Source organism: Balearica regulorum, chromosome 1 (assembly GCF_011004875.1).
Source record: "Balearica regulorum gibbericeps isolate bBalReg1 chromosome 1, bBalReg1.pri, whole genome shotgun sequence".
In the NCBI taxonomy this organism is placed as follows: Eukaryota; Metazoa; Chordata; class Aves; order Gruiformes; family Gruidae; genus Balearica; species Balearica regulorum.
In genome coordinates, this window is record NC_046184.1 from 25,584,043 (window position 1) to 25,606,784 (window position 22,742).

General features: G+C 38.3%; 1 protein-coding gene across 6 annotated transcripts in view; it reads right to left on the reverse strand.

Moving 5' to 3' along the window:
• PTPRZ1 (protein tyrosine phosphatase receptor type Z1) overlaps nucleotides 1–22,742 on the reverse strand; it is a 143,253-nt gene that overhangs the window by 34,534 nt on the left and 85,977 nt on the right. For 4 of the 6 annotated variants that reach the window (XM_075743167.1, XM_075743152.1, XM_075743160.1 and 1 more), the window contains exons 9-12: nucleotides 14,771–14,955; nucleotides 13,893–14,019; nucleotides 7,124–7,167; nucleotides 932–4,511 (exon numbers count right to left, since the gene is read on the reverse strand). In XM_075743167.1, coding sequence (XP_075599282.1) covers nucleotides 932–4,511; nucleotides 7,124–7,167; nucleotides 13,893–14,019; nucleotides 14,771–14,955 — 3,936 coding nt within the window. The remainder of the gene's footprint in view (nucleotides 1–931; nucleotides 4,512–7,123; nucleotides 7,168–13,892; nucleotides 14,020–14,770; nucleotides 14,956–22,742) is intronic. The other 2 variants (XM_075743185.1, XM_075743177.1) reach the window with 1 other exon arrangement.

Genomic DNA, 22,742 nt, shown 5'->3' on the forward strand with positions numbered 1-22,742 from the left:
TTTTTCAAACATCATGATTGTTTCTGACTTTACTCTTGGATTTTCAATACTCTAACAAGAGGCAATGCAAATTATGTGTCTGAATACTTCAGGTTTTCCGCAATGCATTTTTAAATACAAAGGAAAACTTTTATGTTTATCAGGTATTTATCTATGTGAGGTTCAGTTTTGCCTTTGGAACCTTATCCTTGGAGTCACAGATCACAAATACTCTTGCTGCCTTTAAGAGGGCTAAATAGGAAAATAGCACTAAATATAAACAGGTACAGGAAAATCTGGCTCTAATATTTTAGAAATATGCAAACCTGGCAAAAAAAGTCTGCGTCTCACTGAAATCTGAAGGTGGCATACAGAGTAAGAATGAAAATGAACGTTTTTATGAGTTAAGATGAATCAGAATCAAACTGAAGCATCTTCTTCCTTGCTCAATACATCTTACAAAACACAAAACAAAACACAAGGAGCAAATGTGCTGCTGCAAGTTAAAACCCAGAATCTCAGAGGTATGTTTCCTCTGGAAGAGGCATGATGTCCTCTGGTGTATTTCCATAAAGGCAGCATCTGTCTTTGTACAGAGAACTTACATCCCTCTTAAACCTTTAAAATTAAAATTAGACAATAAACATTGAAACAAATTCTGGTTTTAGATTGTGCACCACCCAACTTCTGCTTGACAGTACGCATCTATCCAAAAGCAGAGCATGAATCTTCCTACTGAAGAGTATTTCAGGTGCAGTTTTAAGTAGCCAGAAGTAGCATTCACAAGCAGCTCAGCATGCACCCCCTGTTCCCCAATGCTTCCTTAATCACACCCAGTGGCACTGTTACGTTCGCCTTTTATTATATGTAGATAAACCTTCTTATTCTCTATGGCACAAAAGTATCCCCTCACAGCTTTCCGTGGAATTCATTAGACTTATCCATAACTAACCTGCCTCAGAGATGTTGAATACTGATGGGTGATCGCTAGCAACAGATGAGGCTGATGACTGTGATGATCCAGGAGTTAATTCTGAGTTACCTGCTTCAACTGCCCCTTCAGTGTCTCTCTCATTAAGGTCAGGAAAACTGAAATCTGTTGAAGTTTCATTATCATTAAGGCTATCTGAGGTACCTTGGCCAGAACCACTTTCTTCATCACTTGTAAAAACAGCCCAAGACTTAGACTCTGATGTGTTTTGCAATGGGACACTAGCAGTCTGAATGTGGTTCTCCAAAATTGTCGGGTCGTTGTGCTTCTTAGGTATCACACTCGCTGTCAAAGTTGGTACAGATGTATAATTACTTCTGTCCGTGGCACGGTTTATCTGACTGTCTGATGCAGCAGTTGAAATTTTCTCTTCTTCTTCAGGTTTCTCAGAATGTGAGCTTATAATTAGGTTACTCTGATCCTTGTTATTGTTTACCTTTGTATTTTGTTCCTCTACTACCATATCCTGAGCTTCTCTATGGGAAGTGCATGAGATACAGTTACTTACAGGGAAGCCATCGTCATATTCATCATAGTCATCCTCAACTACAGAAGGCCACAAATCGGTACTGGACATGATACTGGGAGACAACCCAGAGGATTCTCTAGAAGAAACGAGCAACCTACTCAAGGTTACAGGGATCTCACTTTTGGGAGGAACAGCCGTAACAGAAATATGTACATTTGGTAAAGGAAGAGTGTGATGAATGGACACGTCAGAATCAGAAACAACTGCAGGCATATGAACAGGATCGAAACCAAGTGTAGAACTTGAAGAGACACTGGCAGCCTCACTTCTTGCAAAAACACTTGAAGAGATATGGCTGTCTGCAGGAGTAGCTACGTGTGGTAATGTATCACCTGATAGGAAGGGAGTTGTTACAGCATTCACTGCTTGGGGGGGAAAAGCATTTGTATTTTCTAAACTGGTCAGCTGGAATGAAACATCACTACTGTACAATGAAGGCATAACCTGCTGAACATCTTCACTGTTAACCAAACTGGATGAAACATACTCCTCACTCGCATAAGTAACAGATAAACCTTGAAGTGACGCTGTGGGCTTACTAAAAGTGTTTGACAGCGTATCAGCAACGGGAGGTGCAGATGTAGAATGCAGCATGGTTTCAGTTGTAGCAGAACCTGGTGCCATTTGATGCAATATTTGGTCAAATGTAGAACTATCTTTATGAACCCTGGAGCTTTCAGCCAATATTGGATCACTACGCACAACTGCAGCCGTGTTAAGCAGAGTGCCATCGCCAGAAGATTGGAAGGAGGATTGCAGTAATGCTTCATTATTTAATGCAGCTGAGGTGTCATAAAAGTAGGGCTGAGTCGAGGACAACATTTTGCTATAAGCAGGGGCAGAGAGAGCTTGATCTGAGCTTGCACTAAGCATAGGTTCAAGCAAAGTGTCATCAAAGACTGGAGTTGTAACATGCAAAGGCTGAACGGAAAGGTGATTTTCTGTAAGTTTACTAATACCACGACCAAATACCTTAGTAGTGGGAAAAGCAAGAGAGACTGGAAGGATTCCCTTTGTGCTAGAAACAGGAAGTGGGCTTTCTTGCAGAGACGTATTCTGCTTAATTACATCATTATTAGAAACAGATGTAGAAAGTTCAGATATCACTTTACTTTCAGCATTGGAAGCCATTTCACTTAAGGAAGAGGAAATTTGCAGTTCTCTCTCATCTCCATATATAACATCACCTTTTTGAAGCATCTTATTAACATCACTAAACCCAGATGATTCATATGTAATTTCATCTACAGAATCAGAGGAAGAAACATTAAGTACCGTCAAAGTATCTGTATCAGGCAAAAGGGACTCACTACCAGAGTATGCTTCAGACCAATCCATATCGCTAGATAGAGAGCGCGTAGGCTGCAGCAAAGTATCAGCTTGTGATATTACAGAAGAAGGTTTATGCACCAGTACATTGTTATAGCTGCTAAATAAAGGATCTTGATGAAATACGTCAACAGAATCATGCACAAATTCTGCGGAGTCATAGGAAACAGTAAAGCTTTGGAGGGAGCCCACATTACTAGACAAAGCATAAGGAAGTTCAGACATTGTAGATAGTACATGCATATTTAAATCACTGCTGGATGGTTCAACTTGAGAAAATATGTGAGTTCTATTATGACCAAATATCAGTGTCTCTGAAGCAGCATGAGTAGTCTGATGTGACACCACATCAGCATATTGAGCAAGGCTTGGCTGTATTAATGTATCACCCTCTGCCAATGTCAAAGAAGCATGCAGGGACACTTTATCACTTGCAACAGCTGGAGTAGCACTTTGTGGAAACATTTGAGAAACTGTATACAGACGGTGAAACATTTTACTACTGGAGGAAGCAGAGGAAAATGTAAGCAAAGGTACATCATCATAGGAAGACAGGGTGGGTTCAAATGACACATCAACACTGGGAAATACAGGTGTAGCATGCAAGGTCACATCACTATCTGATGTAGCAGGGGTAGTGTCGAGCATCTGAGAGTCAAACAATAAAGGGGTGACTAGAGGAAACACTTCACTACTGTAGGAAGGTTGAAGAGGTATCTCACCATTATAGACTGGTTGAGTTGTCTGAGAGAGTACCTCACTGGCAGCAGAAGCAGAACCATATTCTCCAGAGCTTGAAGAGATAGAGTGAGGTGATAATTCAGCAGAGGAGAAAGCAAAGGTAGAATAATGTGGCAATTCTAAATCCGCATCTGAAGTGTCTTGTGAAACCACTGGGCTGCTGGAATATGGCACTGTAGCTGGCTTTAATCCCTCTACATAAGCATCAGTGTAACTGGTCTGAGACAATTGCCTGCTATCCGATGTATCAACAGATTGAGTTGTCAGATCTGTAGCGTTACGAAACCATAAATTTCCTTCAGTGGGAGAAGTATGCTTTGGAGGCTCATCAGAGCTTGAGGGTGCTACACCTTCTGAAACATACTTAATGGAGCCTTGGGAAAGAACATCATGTATGCTTATATCTGGGCTTCCTGAAGGACGGGTGTCTTCTTGGGAGGTCTCCTCTGTAACCAGCTGCGCTGAAGAAGTGGTAAGAACCGAACTCCAAAAGTCATCAGATTCCTGATGAGGTTTAAAAGGAGACAGTAAGAAATCTTCGTCACTATGTCCAGCAGTGGTTATTCTTGTTGGTTCAGTGCCTGAAGAAAGGTATATGTATTCTTCTTCTATGCCTTTGGTTGTGTCAATGAGTTGAGGAGGAATTCCAGTAATTGTTCGGGATTCCAAAAAAGGATCTTCCTCTTCTTCAGAAATTTCACTAACAGGTGGAGAAGTAGGGTAATAAACTGCTTTGAAAACATCCTCCTTACCATGCAATTCTTCTTCTCTTGTTAAGTATCTATTTGTTTTATCTTCATTGGGTTTTGTCCCCATTTTTTCTTGACTGTAGCTAGATGTAGTCACCTGGAAATCCTTCCTCATTTGGTTTATTGTACTGTCAATGCTAGGAATCACTGCAGTTTCTTCATTCACCTCTGCTTCCTTTTCATCAACTTCATCCTTTGAAAAAATATCATAGCCGAAGACAATTAAAAATGTTTATAGACACCGTACAAAAACGAAAACCAAAACTGCAATAATATATTTTCCTGGCTCCATAAAAATGAGAGAGGCAAAACAAGACAACACTTGAGAAGACTGCTGGTCTTACAGCAAAATATTTATCTGCAAAGTATCCTCTTCTCTCTTGAAAATATTACTTATTTGCAATACAAACAAAAAAAAAAAAATCCTGTGTCACAACTTCTTAAATATTGTGTTAATTCTGCTATTTGAAATTACTATTTGAAAGACAAAAAACCCACTTATAGTAGTTATTTACTTTATTAAAAAGCTCTACCTTTTTCCTAATAAAATGCAATTGTATATGCAGTACACATCAAAGAAAAAATAGTTTTGCTATCAGGATGTCTTAGAGATGTGCACTAATATCCTGTTGTTGATTAAATTGTCATAGTAACAGAATTTGTAAAATATATTTATGACCTGTCCTTAAATCTGCTGAATCTTCAGAGTTTTCTGAAAAAGAAGATTTCAGGATGATCAGCATGATTGTAACAGTTTCAAAAGTGTTGTGAGTGAAACCACCTAGTTCCTGTTATGACCCTTTGTTTGCTGAACATGAATAATGATACTTTGTGAAAAATCTGTGTTAGAGTTCTGACTTTTAAGGACAGATCCAAAAAGAAAAAGAAAAATTACTTGCCTAAATACAATCAGGATTTAGGCAGTCCTTGAGGATCTAAGTTCAAATCCTTTCATCCCCTCTCCAGCTTTCCGTGTCTCAAATCAAAAAAACGCCATGTGGAAGCATCCAACTTGCTCAGCAGACATTTTCATTTTGACCTAGACACAGCAGTGCCTGCAGCTCTCTGCTGTGCCCCCATCTAGAACTGCACCAGAACCAAACCTGTCTGAGCACAACTCTGCAAACTAGATTGAGGGACACCTTTGGTTTCTGAAGGGACTTGATCTGATAGGCACACATAGCCTGGAGGGACACCAGCAGGACAGAGCCTCTCACAAAATACAGTTACAACTCTTTTTTCTTTTGAAGATTTGGCTTGATGATATGGTGGCAATACTTGTTTTATTCCAAAACACGATGTTGAGAGAAAACACCCAGAAGACAGGAGATTGGGACACTGTTATCAGCCTGAGAATTCCTCAATTTCCACTATATTATAGGCTGAGTAGCTATCCCACTCCTGCACTGAAGCAAGCAGGGCACAGGAAAGAAAAGAATGTAAAAAACCTGTCTTTGAAAGGAAGTGCTCAAGATGAAGCACGGCTGAATAAACTATTAACTGGGGCACTCAGCTAATAGGAGTTGTTAGCTTTTATCAAGTCTTACCAGAGCGAGGGCTTTGACCACTAGATTAGAGCTGTGCTTCACACCCCAGTCCCTTTTTTGTACCAGGAACATCTAGTGCACTCACACAATATAAAGGACCTCAGACATGACTCTCAGGTTTGGATTTCATTCCAAGGGCTAAATACCTAAAATGTAGGGACAGCAGCACCTAAACTGTGTGCCCTCAAACCTGGACTGGACTGGACAGGCCCTTGTTTCTGAAAATCCACTTTCTGAAGGGCAATGCCTGCACTTTCAAACTTTCTTGGTTCAAGGAAAACTCGATTGACATTCACTGACACACAGTTATTGCCCTGACAGATACAATCTAATAATCTAGATATGTAGCTTACATCAACAGAGAAATAACTGTGCTATTGGTTAGTCGGCGTCCACAAATACAAGGGAGGGTAAATAGACAGGTAAGCACAGGCTGTCTATTTAACTAACAAGGATTTGCCACTCAGTGAGAATATTATGGTCATAGATTGAAACTATAAAATAAAAATTCTGAGGGATTACTTGATATGAATGTAGATCTTACTGAAGGAACTGTCCACGTTGTAAAATCTGTCTTAGAGGCTGTTAAAAAATTCATTGTGATATTTTCACCTCTCTCCTTGCTGGGACACCAGAAACCTAGTTACCAAATATGAAGTCTGCATATAAAACCACTCAAAGTTCTATAAAATAGAGTTATACTGTAAGTCTAACTTGAGTTAAAGAATTAAACGATGCTCCAAGAATTTTGGAATAACTCTTAAATTCAACCGATAGCACACTGATAGCAGACACACATGAATCTCACTCTTCAGCACAACTACCTTCCTCCCTTACTGTAGATTACTACCTGCTAAGACCATCATAAGCAAGCTCAAGTAAGATTTGTCTTTAAACAAACTAAAAAGCCTAACACTGGGTGACAGCTTTGATTCAGCTAAATGAACAATTTTGTCAGACTTCACTCAGAAGTGAGAGTAAGCTGATGTCCCATTTTGAAAAATATTTAGGTGTAACCTGTGATGTCCCTTACTTCTCCATGTACCTCCAGCCCCAGAGAACTAAATAGTGAGGTATCTCTAGGGAGAAGTATAGCTGAAAGAGAAGGCTGGATATGCACATATATATATGTGTATATAAATGCAGATAATACATTTAGTTGGTGACATAGTTTCATAAATTTTCACAGAGTATCAATTCAATTTAGTTGAAACGTATGTATTTGAAATACTCTCTTAAAAATAAATGAATGCTATACCTCATATTCTTCAGTTTCATTCAGTTCAGGAATGAGATCAGCCTCTATAAAACAAAAATATACACCATATCATCCAACATTTTAAATTCACAGAATTATTGATTCTGCAAGGACTCAACTGATTAGTTAATACGCTTATTGGGACTCTGTCTAAGATGTTTTATTGGATTGTGTTTGGAGAAGTGGCCAGCCGCCTGGGCTGAGGACTAGCTCTAAGGGTAGCAATGCTCATCTAGACAGGACACGTTCACCTTTGCCTGGCTCCAATTTGATACTGCAGAACATGTTGGATCTGCACTGAGGAACCACATCCTGGCCAGGGAGAACCAAGTTTGCGGGAACTTTTCTATGAGAAAGTACAGTTTAATGCAGAAATGCAGACAAGAGAAAAAAGGTAAGTCTGGGAATCAACTATTTCTCTACATTTAATCTGAAAGCTCTAAAGATACTGTAAAATTATTTGTTTTGTAATTTTCATAAAGCAAATTCCTCACTTGCGCACCCAGGCTTGGAGTTAGGTACTAGTGCAACAGCCGTGCCATCACATTCAGCGTGCACTAGGCTGCCTGTCTCTGTCAGGGCAGGCCAAAGAGACCCATCCTTCCTCAAGTCCAGTGCTTAAGGCCTTTTGCAAACTCCCACTCCATTTAATTTGATGTAAGGACATGAACCCAGTTGTATCACATCCCACAAAAGTCCCTAATAAACAGGCACTGGGTGCTCTGCAAAGAACTGCTCTAAAGACTTTTGAGGCCTCCCCACTTTTCATAAATAAGTTGAGACACGATGAAGAAATGCATCTCTGACAGCCCAGGTGAAAATCCTTCTCTAAGTTTAGTAGTCTCTCACCTTCTTTCTCTCTGTCTTTTTGGCCAAATCCAGTATTGTACTTCTGATGGTGGTCAGCAAGAGAGGCTTCAAAGCAGCTGGCAAGAAACCTACAAATCTCTGGCAGGAACTGGCATGGGTCGCCAGTGATGAAATCTAATGCCCCTTCCACAGCATTAACTCATCTTACTGCTCCTTTGGTCCACAGAAAGGTCCGTTCCCTTTCTGAATCCTTCTAAGGCTTTCTCCTAAGCAATGTTCTAGCGCTCTGTCTGCACATCAATGCTAGCATGCATTCTGAGGGCCCATTTGCACAAGCCAAAATGCCAATCTCAGCCTGGGGAGCGATTCTAACAATAGCATCACACAGAGCTCCATGTCTGCATTTCCTCCACAATTCCCAACTGAAGTTTCCTCAATACACTAGTATAAGGATGTCATCTTTATACTCCCCATCTCTGCAAAGTCAGATGGGCATCTGTAACTTAATTTGTATTCTCTTTGGTCTGTCTGTATCTACCTTTCAAAACTAATTGAGACATATTATATGCAACATACGCTAGACAAAGTTTATTAAACTAACAAGCTCATACAGTTTTATTTGTAGATTACAGCCTGTAAACAAATTTTGACTGAATAATGCTGCACAAAATCTTCATAAACTGTTCTTTTGTAACAAACATTTATCAATTACCAAGTACTGGATTAAATTTTCATTAAGAAGATAGAGAAAAATTATCTTACCTCTGACTCCTGGAAGCCTAGGAGGCTCTGGGGCAGGGTGGGGAGGGGAGCAGAAGGGAGGAAGGGGTGAAGGAGATAATGATATTCCCTGGCTTCTCAATGATATAAATCAAATATTGTAGTCATAAGTTTGAAAGTCTTCCCACCGTAGACCCATTCCATGTATTATGTACTCAATAGACTTGTCTGAAAATATTTTTAATACAGAGAAATGCTATCCATTTTTTCTGTGGTCACTATTCTAGAGTTGAGCTTTAACCAGACTGAATGAGAAAAATAAAATTGTGCCAGATGTTCTAGAGGACACAGTAGGGTATGTGCTCTCAAAACTACAGTTTCTTGCTGTTGTCTCCATGAAGAGGCATTAACATATGTATATATATAAAATATATATTAACAACACTAAATCTTCAGGTATTTTACAAAGCCTATTTAAATTTATTTGGACACAGAAAATGTATTTGTCAAAAGCATTAGAGACACACACTTATAGAAGTTCTGTTAATCCTGTTGCTCTGTTTTTGATTTGATGGGAGATTATGGAAATCTGCTAACATCCCCCAACCAAGGAGAAGAACCACACCCTCCAAAAAACAACCCATTGATGTAGGTTGATGAAGAAGCTTGTTTATTTTTTTCTGGAAGCACATTTAATTATTCTATAGCTTACATTTTAAAATAAAATAATTAAATCATTAGTTAGAAAGTTTTGTAGAAGTCTTTTCATAGTCCATTTTAACGACAGATGAAGAAATGCTAGAACAAAGACAAAAAAAGGTAGCTATTTCCCTACATTTATGTTCAATGCAAATCTTTAAAAAAATATCTTAAAACAGTCTGATTTGTAATTGTAGAATAGCATGCACACCAGAAACTGTTTGCATTTCTGTACTGTCTTACGTAATAAACGGCATGGTAAGAACAAAAGTAAAGCCTGTTTCTTCTGATTAAATTAATTTCCAGATTTCTACATTTATCAGTACAAAATTAGAAAAAAGCATCCCCTAAATTAAACATTTAAGATACGTTCACTGTTTTTAGGACAAAAATCACTCACAAAGACAAGTTACAAAGAAATTGCATAGTTAGACCCTCACAAAGCATTGCTGACAGCATGGGCTGCCATGCAGGAGACAGCATTTGAGAGCCATATCCCAACATGGGTTTTTCTTACAAACACCAACCAAAGTCTACACAAAGGAAGATGAAAGGAGAGATATATTCTTATTTTTCATTTTCTGTGTCAGCAAAAGCATGTAAGTAACACTGGTATTAACTACACAACAAACTACTGCAGAACTTTCAGAGCTATACAGATGTTATCTAGAGAGTGAAAGCACACATTTAGATAGCTATTCAAAATCCAATTCTAATAGCAAATGAAAAATTGGTAAATAAAGGTTGGACTTCTGTCAAAGCTGACTAAACCACTATGTACATGATTCCCTTCACTTTCAGTGGTGGTGTGTCGCTACATCATGTAGGGCATCTGGAAACTAACTGGAAACAATTTTAGTGTGCAGGTACACTATATCACAAGATGAAAGGCTGCCACTTGAGCATTTTAGAAAAAAAACCAAAAAGCAGAGGTCTCAACTATGATCATTTATCCAATGTCATATGAGAGCTTCTGAGGCTTCCACAAACTGAGGGAGAGAGCATGGCCCAAAAGAGATCCTTCCTCTTACGAAGCACTGCCAAGAACGAGGGGGTTTAAACCTGGGCTGTGGATCACCTGGAGCCTGCAGAGCCCTCACTAACCACATATGACAGACACCCAGACAGGGTGAGGAGACAGCATGGGAAATACCCTCTCTTGCAAGCATCTCAAAGGAAAAGGCTAAAACAAGGATCATGAGTTTTTTGAACACCAGATTTGTGTTGCACAGTGTACTGAAACTTCCCTCATTAAAGTGGCCACTCCAAGGGCAGAATTCTTCCCGGAAAAGGGCCCATCTAACGCTTCCAACATGACTCACGCCTCACTTTAGCTCTTAACATGAAGATTAATTGATCTGGAGGTAACTGCAGTGAATTTCATCTTAATTAAACTGGCTTACTCAGAGTAATTCTTGAAAATCAAAGTTTTAGCTTATGCTTTATGTGAGTCAATTTTATTTCATGTCTTCATGGTGAAGATAACTTTTCTTTCATAAATTCACAAGCAGGAGCTCCATGAATTCCCCTTTTGCCTCAAGATCTATAAAGCAGATCACAAAACCAATTTGATGTTATAGTTGTAACCAGCAAGGTGCTCTGAACAAATCTTTCTCATTAGATATCTACATTCTCATATCTCTGTTGTTTAATATTTGCAATGTTAAAATATTAAACATGAAAATATTTGCAATATTTGCAACAGTTAATTCAGATGTAAATAATTAGTAAAAGTAAGTATGCAAATAAACATTAATATTAGAAATGAATGGAAGTTTTTTCATATTTTAAAATGATATCCAGGGTTGAGACAGCATCTATAAAAGTTATTTATAGCGCAATGTACACCCATAGTAATCATACTAATTACATGGGAGGGATTTTACCCTGAATTTTCCTCATCCAATGCTTTCACATGTACCACTGTGGAAGCATCAAAATAAAAGAACACAAAGTACATGTAATAACTTTGTGTCCATTTCAGATAGGAAGCCTCCCAAAGAAAGAGTTTTTTCTGAAACAGGCAAAGTATTAATTTTGATATTTAATTTTTATTTATAAACTTCTCCTTTTAGTTTTTTTAAAGTATCCTTGAAACACTTCATTTGACCTGAAAAAATCTTCCTCAATTTTGAAGCTTTTGGAAAACTAAAGAAAAACCTTAGGTAGACCTGAAGCTATTACAAATTTCCAGAACTACTTGAAATTTGAAAAAAAATCCCAGGTGTTTATACAGTTCTGATATGCAGACTATTTAACTCTCTTATTTGCAATACTTTATTTAAAACAAAAAAACCCTTATGGATATGAATATACTTATATACATTAATCTGCTTTAATGTAACATTAAGGAGACATATTTAAATGCCTAAATGACTGAAAACACAAAAATAACCATTAGTTACGCTAATCTGCTCATATTTTGTATAGATACATCTTTACATTGATATGCCTCCTAGGTATTCTTGCATTGTATTTTCTCATTTCTTTAACAAAAATAAAATAGTGGTGTGTCTGTGTAAAAAGACATGAGAATGTCAGACCTTTACTCAGAACTGCTAAACATAACATTTATTGCACCAAATTCTCATCAGAGAATACAAATCTCAGAGAAATATCTGCTGATATACTGGAAGGTGAAATGAGTTTTCCAGTATGTATTTCCAAAGCAAGGCCCTCACTCTTCCTTCCACTGAAAGGAATGCAAAGCCACTGCTGACTTCGGCAGCAGTACAACAGGGACGCCGTGCTCAGTGGCTGTATTTACACTGCTGCCAAACGCCCCACTGTCCTCTTCCCAAGTCGGTTCCCTGGCAGTACGTGCTCGCACCTCAGGTGCACAATTCGTGCTGCCTGCAGTGCTGGCTCCGGGGTTACCCAGCCCCGGAGAGCTCCTGTCTCCCTCTCCACCTCTGCATCCACATTTCCTTCCAAAAGGAACCACGGCACACAGCAGGGTGGTGTGCAATCAAGTCTCACTGATCCTTACAGCAGGGATACAACAGTAGTAGTAAGGTGGATTATACTATGGATATGACCTTCATTGGATTTTTTGTTGCAATGTTTGTTTTCTGAGCTTTTAAAGCTGCGATGGCAGCACTGCACTAATTTGATTTGTTGAACTGACTGTTGTTTAATAATGACAACACTATGCTGCTTATTTGTCATTCCATGTAGAAATGGATGTGGGGGTATTTAGATGAAAGCTTATCTGAGAAAATCTTCAAACACAAAATCAGCAAATTCTGGAAAGGAAGTGGAGGAATATAGTATCTATCTAAGAGGTAGATAGAGGATAACAGAAAAATGAAATATCAGGCAGAATGTCAGAACCTTGTCGTGGACTTCTTAGAAAACTGAAGATAAACAGGAAAATTCTGGTAGATATTAGCATAAGACTCAAAAAAATGCATTCTTCCTAACACTTTGTGTTTGAAAGACAAGTTAAATGTTTATTGAAAATTTATATGTACTATACCTGAACCTGCGTCCCTCTCCTTCAGACAAAACCACACTATTATAAGCCTGTTACCATTATTAGTTCATAATTCATGAAGTAGAGATTGTTGAGAATTATATTCTTTCTCGCTGTAAAGGAATGTGGTTCCCTTGAAATGAAAAACTGACCTGTTTTCCCAAGTGCATCACAACATTACTAAAGACTTTGCTATAGCTAAACAGACTTAATGAAGTGCAAAACTGAACTCACAGAATCCATAAATAAACAACAAGAATCCAGGCCCTTAGATAAAAAAATATTTTCTTGCATGATAGAAAGTCTTTGATTTTTTCCTATGATTAATTACAGGGTTCTTAATTAAAAACACAGCTCGCTCTCACTTTGATAAGAACTGGGTCTGATGCTAAAACTTCCACAGAATTTAAGGAATTATTAAGGACAAAATCAAGCTTCATGCTATAATTTCAAATTATTTCATATTTACCAGCAGGCAGAAGAAGTATATCTGGCTGTGAAATCAGTAAGATTTGGTTGTTAGGCCTTTTGATTTTTTGCGAGGCAGCATTAAGAAGCAAGGGAATTCCATCACCGCAAGTCCTTTGAAATCAAACTCCAAGTAATCATAAGAAATCAAATTTCAAAATCAATTGATACAGACTTATAAGTCATATATTGGGTTTGTATTACTTGTTTCCTTAATACTTCAGCTGTGTGGATGAATTTTGGGAGGATGCTTGAACCATAGAGAAATAATACCAAACATGGTTTTATTTCCCTACATTATATTGCTAAAAGATACACTTGTGAGCTTTGAAATCAGGTAGGTGTTTTTCAGAATATTTTTAGAGTTAAAAAAAATTAACATGCAGTCTTTCATAGGTAAAGTTTACAAGGAATGGAGAATTACATTGTGTAAAATATCAGTAGCAAAGTACATGCTGAAGGTTAACTGCAGCGATTTTGAAATTTCATTTTAGCGTATTTTGATAGTCGTGCATTTTAACTGGTTTGCAAACAAACTACTTCTTCAAACACAGATTTTCAGCTAAAAGTCATCACTAAGCTCAAAAGACCACTTACCTGGGTCCTCTAAAGGCATATCAACAATGACTTGGTCACTGTATTTTCCATATAGACCATTAGAGCAAACAGCAACTATCTGAAGAACATAACTTGTATTGGGCAGCAGATTATTTAGAATAGCCCCCTAAAAGAAAAACCATGTTTAATCATTTACTTGCAAATAAGTATCCAATATTTGGAAATATTAATTTTTTCATAACACATTTTTCATATAAGCCATAAAGCTCTTTTCTTCTAGGACTCTAATGTATGCTTTTTATATTTTATTGTCACAAATGTTTTTCAACCAACTTTAAAAAAAATCTCGTGAATTTTTACATGGAGGATACCAAAACTATATAATTTTTTAATGCTGAACACCAGTTCAGGTAACATTATCTCTGATAAATTATGAGTCTTTAAAGAGGGTAAATGGAACAGATGACGTCAGTAAAAAACCATGAAGCTGTAATCAGTAACTTAATATTTATAACAGTATGATTGTATTGAATCTTATTAGTTGTTTGTGTAGGTCATTCTTTGCACATCAGTGAGCAGTGAAGTACAGATCACTATTAATCGGCTTAGGAGCTCTGAGACTGACATGATCATAAACTTTTGGGGATAGTACAGGCAAATCAGAACAGCAATCTGCGAAAGCTTTCTCTCTTCTGGGCAAGAAGAGAGGTTTTTGGTTTTTGTTTTTTTTTTTTTTTTTTTTAATTGTCTTTGTGGCTTTACAGCCAAAAAAATGAAATACAGCTTCTGTGAGCTGCAGCCAAAGAAGTGATTTTTTTATTGAATCAGCTCCTAGCCACTGTTTAAGCCCTTAAGACAATTAACAGTGAGTGTTTTGCCATCACCCCTTGTATGAAACTTGAAGAGTTTACAGTTACCAAGTCCTGATACCCATCTGTCAGAAATTCATGCTTAGTCTGGTCATCTCCATCCAACTGTTGATAAAAGACAGCAAATCTCTCAATTGTGGTGTCGTATACAACCCGAGGTCTTTCCCATGTAACGAGAAGACTAGTATAATTCTTTGGATCAGATTGAACATTTTCAGGTTCTGAGCTGCAAACTGGAAGAAAGAAAAGAGGAAAGAATATATTCATTAAATGGTACAAATGACTCTACTAAGATCTTGAGCCACCTCCAGAGAAAAGTAATGCAAGTCTTTCATGTGCCTCATTTTTAGCTTTCCACTAAAATATCTGAGATGTCATGCACTATAAACAGAACCAGTTTTTAACACTAGATTTTCAAAATCAAATTAATTTGAAGACTAAGTCCCCTCCCCCCCCTTTTTATATCATATTATGTGAAATATTAATATCCAGTTCCCAAGAAATAAAATATAAACCACAAAACATCAAGATTCTTATATATGTCCTGGGGATGAAAAAAATCTCTATTAATCTGCCTTTGTGGGTCTATCAGAGTAGCATTAGAAGAGCTGCACCCTCTCTCACCAGCTATAATAGACTGTAATCTATAGTAGATCGTTTTTAAAGGTTAAAGGTAAACCTATCACACCTGAATTTCCTCTCAAGGATGTTTGAATCTTTTTATACTACCTAAAGAAGAGACAAAAGGCAAATAGGGAAAGGCTAAATGATTAGGTTAGCAGGTAGTGATTTCATGTTACTATATTTTAAGGCACCGTCTAGGCATCAGCTGAAGAAGTCTGATCAGACTGTTGCAGTCCTGGGCTCATGCAGACCTTCTTTGTGAGCCTGGAACCTCCACTCCAGAAGCCTGCTCAGGCCACTACTCTTGCATCTCTTCCAGCCTTTCCCCTCCAATACTCTTTTCATCTTGTTCCAGTAAGCTGAACCTTTTGATATGTTTCTAGACATATAGATGTACTGATTACCAGTGTGCTAGCAATTTACTGAGACTCTGCTGTTTGTTTTTTAAATAGCCCAAGTACCTGTGTGTAGCTTAAAAATAATATACAAGGTCAAAGGTAGATTAACCTGTATGAAAAAATTACATTAGCAAAAAATGTAAATTATTTAGCTGAAGCTCACTGAAAAATGACCAATAAGTTGTAATATGCAAAAAAATAAAGCAACATCATATACAGCTGCACCAGTCATGGCTGATTTGCATTTGGGCTGAGACCCTGTTCCCCTTCCTTGCTCCCATCATCCCCTCTGCTAATGCAGAGAACCGTGTGTGTCTTCAGGCACAGCACTGAAGAATGGAGATGACTGTCAAAGGTGGTCACTGACTTTTGGTTCCCAACTTGAGAGCACAGCCACTGGATTTGTTCTGATGTCTCAGAATGACAGCCAGGGGTCCCTGACATTTCCTTTTATAAATCCCTCTTCTCATCTCTTTGAAACTGCAAATTTTTTGCATTTTGGTTGAAATGTTCGGAGTCCTCTGCCCCTGCCCTAGCTTTTGGGAAGTTCCTCTCTCGTGTACTGAATTTCCTTTCATATGTACTGAAAAGGCATATGATTCAGTCTATTGCTTCATTTATTACCTCATTTCTGTTGTTTTGTTTCATCTACGAGCCCTGTCAAAACCACTGATCAGAGTTCATGAAGTTTACTTTGAATCTTTCCACAACTTCATAAAATCTTACATATTAAAATTATTAGATGGATATATTTTTATTACAAAACTTTTAGCTTGACTTTTGCACAAATAATTATGTAATTGTTCCTTATTTGGAATAAATGAAGAAACATATTTTTCAAATCTCAGAATCTGTTTAAAACAAACTGAGTAGCTAGCAAAAGCAGGCAAAAAACCCCCTAGCTAATTAAGAAAACAAACGTAGATTCTTCAGAGTTCACTTCAAGGAAGCAAACACCATGATTCTACAATGCTTTTGGTAGACAATACCGCATTTTTGAAAGAAAGGGAAAAAAATAATTCCCATTCACTTTGCAATTTGCCACTTGAACACAGGAGGGCACCCAAACCCCCATATTTTGAAAAACTAGATTTCTTCCCTTCTGTACGCAGGTAGGCAGTTTTGAGCAGCTCTGATCTGAGCTAGTCAATGGAAAATAAGCAGCAATTTTTTTTTCTTTTCTGTTTATGAGCTAATGGTAGAGGCAGTATCAGTCTGTGCAATTTAGTTGAATTCTGTAGCTTGCCAGGCTTTGAATCTGCTGTGCTGTGTATTTGACACAACATTTTATTAATTATACTGAATTCTTTGACTTGACGTAACGGAAGAATGAATTAAAAAAAATTAAACATCTCAAGTTGTGTACATTCCTAAAACTTGTCATTCCACCCCATTTCCACCAGGTGGCAAAAGAAAATCATTAGACCAGCAAAGACTATTCCCTTCTCAATTCTGAGCATTAAGGCAGATGACTTAAACTCTGATTTTTTTTTTAAAAAGAATCAAAACACTCTTCAGATATTTCTTTTTGAACATGTCTAAAATAACTCTCCAAATACTTTTTCATCGTATAAGTACCAAGCTTCTTCCTGTCCAAACTCTTTTCTACTGTCCTTTTTCCTCCCTTCCTCTTTTTTGTCTGTGAGCGAATTTGGCTCTGAAATCTCTGACTATATTCAGACTAACCAAGCAATAGTATAAAACTTTTAAAGGTGGAAGATTAGTGTCTCCAATAATATTTTTTTCAGTTTCACTCTGTTTTCTTTTCTAGATGGGTCTTCCAACTATTTTTTTTTTCACGAAAAAGTGTTATTCCCTTTTGTTCTTCTCCTTTTGATGCTTGTTCCTGTTCATCTCAGCAGTTATCAACAATATTCTTACATGACAGTCATCTGCATATTATTTCATGCCGATTCCTTCCCAAGCTGTTGTCTCTCGCCCTTCTTCATCAGTCAGCCTGCCTGTGCTGTTTCCTTCCCTTTCCTGCCAGTCTTAGTATCACAGACATACTTTGCTCCTGCATTTTCCTATTTTCTCTCTCCAGAGACTGGGAAAAGTGAGGAGATCGCATACCAACTTACCTAATTCAACTTCTGCTCTGATATGGACTTTGAAAATCTGGGGAAAGAGACTTCAAGAAAGGAAGCTCTTCAGTTTGTTACTAGTCTGAAGTCATAACTGGATTACAAGTCTCAAGAAGCAAAATACTATTCAGAGGAAGTCAGAGACCTATTCAAGCCCCTTGCTGGGCTTGAATTCAGGTCTCTGCTTTCCCTAGGTGAGTACTCAGATGCTGGTTTTGCATGCTGGATCATGCACCTATCTTTGCTTATTCTTCTGTGGAATAAAATGCCACCCATATAACTTAGAAGTTTTTAAACTAAACTGAATTGCATCATTGGGAAGCACCAAGGTACATTAGTCAAATCATTGTGAGGAAGTAATTGGCCTGTGTTTTTGACAAAAAGACCTTTACAAGCTGCCTGGATTTGGTTTATTCATATCTATGTACGCCTGGATTTAAGTATCTCTGAGCTTGACACAGTTGGAATAAAACTAGGTGTAGTTCTGAGGCAGTACTGGATAACTCAGGGGACTTTTTCCGCATTTGTTGCTTCCTTCTACTTTTAGTTGAATCTGGGTTTGAGATTTTTATCTTTTAAATCCAGATTTTCAATTGTGGAAGTCGTGAAATCACTTCATTTAGATGAAGACATTCAAGGGCTTTTCAGCTCCCTGTCATAGTGTGTGGCAAAAAGTAGTTCTTCAATATTCCCAGTCTACTCTATGTCTGTGATGAGAGTGGAGCAGCACAGTAGGTATGTGAGCTGGATTGACATTGGCTGGTCACCAGACACCCATCCAGCCGCTCTCTCACTCCTCCTCAGCAGAATGGGGGAAGAAAATAAGATAAAAAAGCTCATGGCTCAAGATAAAGACAGAGAGATCGCTCACCACTGTCATGGGCAAAACAGACTCGACTTGGGGAAATTAATTTATCACCAATTAAAATAGAGCAGGATAGTGAGAAGCACAAACAAAACTACAAACATCTTCTCCCCACCCTTCCCTTCTTCCCAAGCTCAACTTCACTCCTGACTTTTCCACCTCCCCACCTCAAGCAGCGCAGGAGGACAGGGAATAGGGGATGTGGTCAGTACATGACACTTTGCCTCTGCTGCACCTCCCTCCTCATGCTGTTCCCGTGCACCAGTGTGGGGACTCTCTCATGGGATACAGTCCTTCATGAATTTCTCCAGCATCGGTCCTTTCCATGGGGTGCAGTCCCTCAGGAAAAGACTGCTACAGTGTGGATCCCCCATGGGGTCACAGATCCTGCCAGAAAACCTGCTCCTGCATGGGCTCTCCATGGGCTGCAGGGGGACAGCCTGCCTCACTATGGTCTTCTCCAGGGGCTGCAGGGGAGTCCCTGCTCCCGCACCTGGAGCACCTCCTCCCCTCCTCCTTCATTGACTTTGGTGTCCCAGGGCTGTTTCTCACACTTTTGTCCTCACTCCTCACTGCCGTGCAGTATTTTGCCCTTTCTTAAGTTTGCTTTCCCTGAGGTGCTATTATCTTGGCCGAGGGGCTGAGCTGTGCCCTGCGGTGGGTGGGTTGGAGCCGGCTGGAACTGGCTGTGTCCGGCATGGGGCAGCCCCAGCCTCTCCTCACACAGGCCGTCCCGCAGCCCCACTGCCAGCGCCTGGGCACCGACACCCAGCACATTATGTCAGTGTAAGTATCCTGCACAGAAGGAAATGTCTTGAGAGAATCTGAAAATGGTTATAGCTAATTTATGTCATCTGTGGTATGTGAAACGGTAAAGGCTTGAGTCCTTACCTTTATTCTTGCAAGAGAATTTAACTAAAATAACTGCTGAACTTTACGCAGTTGTATTTTCATGGGAAAACAGATTGACAAATATTTTTTACCAATATATAGTCAGTCTTGAATTTTAAGAGCCCCCTTTTTTTTATATCTTTACTAAAACCAGAAAGATTAAGAAGAATTGTGTTTCTGTACTTACATACAAGGCATTACTAGAAGAGCGGAGCGGATGGGAATTTATGTACTGGGCCCAGCAGCTACCATGATGGTTCTCAGGTTTATAGGAATAGACAATGATTTCTATTATAAATGGATTTTCATGCCAGCTGAGGTTGGTGGAGATAAAGCATTACAATTTCAAAAAGTTTTTTGAGTTGAATCCTCAAGTATGGCTGTAAGGATTAGCTATTTTAATCTTCTTAAATAAATACGTACATATATATTGCAGAGGAAAATTACATGTATCACTAAGCAGGTTGGGGAATGAAGTATTTCCCATGCGCTCAGTAGGGCAGTGCTTGTACACCAAGAATGTTGAGGTTATCACTGTGTGAAAATTTCTGACAATATATTGCTGAAATTAGTTTATAATGGAATAGAAAGATTCTTTTAGCCCTTTTAAGGAAACTTAGCTCTACTTAAGACATGCAATGTATAAAAAACAGCAATAAATCAAGCACTTAATCTTACTGCCTAATGAGAGTCTACACTGAATCCAACAGGAGAAAATTGGGATTCTAGGTTTCACAACAAAAAATAATTTTTCAGCTATCTACTTGAGTAAGACCCACTCTTGTCATTTCTCTTTGTCATCTAAAGGGATTTCAAAGATTATTTTTTCTCTGGTGACTACAAGAACTTTGCAATATTAAATATGAAATACATAAGCCTATTTACTCTTGGGGACTTAGACATTCATGTTACAGTTTTTACATCTCAGCATTTAAGTTTAATGATTCCTGGGGCTTTTTATTTACCTTCTCTTAAAATGGAGGTGAAAATACAAATGCTCCTCTAATGTTCTACATTAAACAAATCCTATGATTGCATTTGTGTGCATATATGTACGTGTGTGTACATAAATATGTACATGTATGTGTATGTGATGTTGCATTTACATAGTGCATATAAATATTAACAGAAATGTGAAATATATATACAGGAAATTTTAGTGATCCCTTTCTGTCCCTCCTTGTTTAAGGCCACACCAGAATTTTTAACCTACAATTTTTTACTTTAAATACCTAGCGTGGAATAAATACTACATGTGTTCGCTGCCACAGTAATGTGAGTGCAGGACACTTTTGTCTTAAACTCGGTAGATTGAAACCCATTTGTTCGGTATTATACATGTCTACGCACACAGAAATTTTGTATGCTCTGTACAACACATTTTATCATTACATGAAGCAGAAGGGCCTTCTACTTCTAAATGGTATAACTCAATGCAGAAAAGGATCCTAATATCTTTAGGCTGGACACTCTTTCTTAATCTATATGGATACCAAACTCACAGATAAGATAGAAAATTCACAGAAACACTCTTTGGTATAATGCAGAAATGGGACTGGTTGGAAGCAACCTCCTCTGCAGTTTTAATGCACACCCTGCTTTGGGACAGCACATGGAAATCTCCTTCAAGTGTCAGCACACAGAGTGGCCAGAAGGAAGAAGGAGCCTGTCTTAAACAGTATTATCCAGCTTTTGTTCTTGTCAGTCTCTATGGAAATCTAAATTAGGACAGCACAGCCAAAAGTAGCTTCCAAAAGTAGCAGTGACTGAGCTGAAGGGTCAAGGCCAAGGTCATGGCTGTAGTGCAACCACCTGGGAGGCAAGTGGATTGCAGGTAGCAGAAGAAGTCCCAGTCTCTGTTTTCAAAGGTCCTTTGCCTACAGCATTACTTCACTGTAGATTGACTCCTATTTATAAAGGACCGAGAAGATTAATTTCCTTCTGACAACATGGACATAAGAAAAAGTGGTCTGTATTACAGTGACCTGTCTGCCAGAGACTTTCATTAAACAGAGGCATTTGAGGAAGGATGATCTTTCTTTTAAGTTAGGCCAAATCAACAATATCCATTGTAAGTCTATTTGGAAACAGAAATATATTTAATAGTGATAATATGCTTGATTGCTGCATCTCAATTCCATACTCCTTCTCCAAGCTTCAAAATTTCAAGTGCTCTTAGTACCTAAACAAAAAAAACCCCAAACCTGCCAGAACAGATATTTCTTGGCTTAGACCAATGCAAAAAACCTCATATCCTGAGTAGACATCTGAGGAGTTCATGACAAGCTGAGGTCAAAACAGAAGTGTCACTGTCTGGTTACAGAAATGAAGCAGTAAAGCTATCCTGTGGCGAAGCAGGTGATACACTTGTGCAGGAGACAGCCCTCTGGCAGTGCTGAATGATGAACATCTCCTAGCTTGTATGCAAGTTTCATACACAGGATCCTTCCAGTAGGAAAAAATATTATCTACCCAACCTAGGTGAATTAAAATGAAACCACACTTCTTTCTAATCTGGAGAACACATATACCACATGCTTCAGTCATCAGTCTATCTCTAATTAAGCACAGTTCAGTGCAATTGAGATTAAGAATCTACAGGCATCTCCACCCAAATAGCAACATAATGCCCCAGAATTAGATTTTTACTATTTATTCCTCTGTCCTTGTGAGTATAGAAATCATCATCTTCCATATTTAGTGCTAGATCTTGTTTCCCATTACGTAAGGTACTGTTTTGGTCATATAAACTGCACAAACTTCCCCGAGGTTTTAGGTAAAACAGAGAACAGAATCTGGCTTCTGGGATTCTCTGCATCTATCACTTTCTCAGCAGACTATGTGAAATGAATTTGGTGACCTCACTTCAGCCTCTGTTGGAAAAGCATCTATATTACACAACAAAAAACCCAAGTGGGTTTGTAAAACAAAATCCTTTTGCAGCCCCTGAAAAGGCAGCTTTGTTTATGTCTGAAACACAGTAAAAGGGCAGTGCAAGAAAGCTTGAACTGACGTGATCATCACTGAATGTTTGGTCAAGACAAGCATTTAATTTTCCACTCCATTTAATCTGACATGTTTTATGATTGCTAGTTTTTTTCTCTGAAGGGATGTATTTATGGGTAATAATACAGCGTGCTACTTTCGACACAATTTAA